The sequence below is a fragment of the Penaeus monodon genome, chromosome 22, assembly GCF_015228065.2.
Source record: "Penaeus monodon isolate SGIC_2016 chromosome 22, NSTDA_Pmon_1, whole genome shotgun sequence".
Taxonomy (NCBI): Eukaryota; Metazoa; Arthropoda; class Malacostraca; order Decapoda; family Penaeidae; genus Penaeus; species Penaeus monodon.
The window spans coordinates 7,740,424-7,742,681 of NC_051407.1; the positions used below are offsets into that span (position 1 = coordinate 7,740,424).

Sequence of the window (2,258 nt, forward strand, 5' to 3'; positions counted from 1 at the left end):
CGTATAGACAGATATAAGGAGAGTGAGAAAGAAATAAACATTGTCATAGCATGAATATGTTCCAGGTCACTGACCAACAAGATCGTCAGAGTACTATCTAGTGTTAAATATAAAATAGTCCTTCAAGCTGAAACCGTTCGTTTTATATTTATTTAAGATATTGTGCAATTTGCATTTTATAAGAGATGCAAGGTAACTGTCAGTTGTAGACTAGTTACTTTAAAGGTCACACTAGAAAGGGCGTTCATATATAAAGCGCTCACCCTCTTGTATACGCACATTCATTTATTCATCATGAAAATCCTTGTACGTTAGCCATCTCTTAAGTTAACCCAAGATAATAGAGTTCTATATTGACTAAGATTAGATTCCAGATTACAAATGACACACACAGTTATGTAATATATCTAAATGGACATTTATTTTCTAATGATGATTTCAGGGATTGTTGATTACGCTAGCGGCCGCCGCTTTTGCAGCACCCCAAGGATACGACTTAGGTGTGCCATCAGGAGCAGGGTTGTCTTCTGAAACGGAATTTTCAGTAGGTGCTAGCTCAACTGAAACCGGTCTCACTAGTGAGGAGAATACCATTAGTGCTTGCGGAGATGGTGAAGTTCTACATGTAGATGGTACTTGCGTAGTCCCCGAAATCACAAGAAATGTTTACTTGTATGACGTTCCTGAACAGGAGCAGGCTGTCGGCCCAACACCCAGTATTCCTCCTCCCGGCAGTAGAAGCACAAACCCTTCGTCGTCTTCCTGAGGGGGGCCAGCCCACCCTATGCCCTTTCCCTTCACCAAGACAGAAGAAAATCTTTTTATGAAAAACAAACGGGATGAACAATTTCAGCAAGTGATCGAAGTACCGCTCAGCCACAGGTGATCAAGTTTTTATTTTCGTCAACTACCAAGATGGAGAAAACCCAACCCTTCCCCCTTGGAGTAGACCTTGAGACTGCACTTAGTTCTGCTGCAGCAGCTGGCGGTCAAGTCCTTGGAGGTCTTGAAGGTGAAGTATTTAGCAGCACTGATGGTGTTTTCGAAGAAGCTGGAATTGATGGTGCCGTTGTAGTTTCAGCAGAACACGGAGGACACGTTTTCGGAATAGTAAATGGCGCTAATGGAGTTAATGGAGCCGACAATGGCTTGGATGCTAATGGAGGTTCAGGAAGCAGTCCATCAGGGCTTTACACAACGCCTTAATTTTGCTATTCGGCTAATCATGTTATATATTTTGTCGATATGCAGAGAAAAATATAAATTAAACATTACATTCGCACACACATATATGTAAGTGAATTCAACAAGAAAGATATATATTACATTATACATTGTATTATAAAATAAATTTTGAATATTTGAAAAAAAAAAATCCTTCCCCTCTCAGAATGGAAAACTAATATAAGAACTTTGATATTCGATACTGAAACTGAGCTAATGTGCTTCAGCAACTAGCGGACAGTGGAAACATTATCATTAAAGATATTATAGAGAACAGTGTCATGTAAATCAAGGAATCCAGAAGAAAGGAAAACATTTCGCTTACATATTGGCACCATAACCTTCAGAACGAAAATACTTCTATTGGAATAGAATTACATAACATTCACAGGCATAGAGCTACATTCTCAAAATCAAGTAGGTGTTTTTTATCTGGAAGAATGCAATCATTATATCGTTAGTGCCTGTAGAAAAATAGGATAATCAAAAATGGACATAGACAGAACTGGTAGGTTTATTCAATAGAAATTAACGGTATTGACAAGCTGATTGAGCTAAACTATCTTTCAGATTGATTAATTATCTAAGTAAACAAGTCCATAATGATGTTCCTCTGTACTGGTTTGCATTGTTTTACATGAAGGTAATAAACAGCTTATCAGTGAAAAAAATATATATAGTCAACGCTTTAGACATTCAAATTAAAATAAAGTGGAATGTGGGAATATTGATTATACATTATATCCTTAAAGATATCCGTACGTTGTTGAAAGTTGAAAGTTATATACCTATTACTACATATATGAAATAGATTCATCAGAATCTTTTAAGTAGATTGCTGTATGACAACTACTTCACCCAAGGGTTCCTATCCTCGCAGCCTCCGTGTATCTCGACCTGTCAGGCGGGAAGCAGAGCGCACCACACCAGTGACACAAAAGACACCGCATAATTTCCAGTGCTGCCGTTAGATATTGTCTGATCTTTATTTTTATTTTGCAGCATGATCTACCAATACCTCTCAAAACAACCAG

General features: G+C 38.0%; 1 protein-coding gene and 1 pseudogene across 1 annotated transcript in view; one reads left to right on the plus strand and one right to left on the minus strand.

Annotated features, from left to right (window-relative positions):
* The window catches only part of LOC119587290, a 7,287-nt gene extending 7,039 nt beyond the window's left edge, over positions 1-248 (minus strand). The window contains 1 exon segment of the mRNA XM_037936043.1: positions 219-248. Within this exon segment, the coding sequence (XP_037791971.1) occupies positions 219-248 (30 nt within the window).
* Positions 249-294: 46 nt separating this feature from the next.
* Positions 295-1,282, plus strand: LOC119587533 (annotated as a pseudogene).
* The last annotated feature ends 976 nt before the right edge of the window (positions 1,283-2,258 follow it).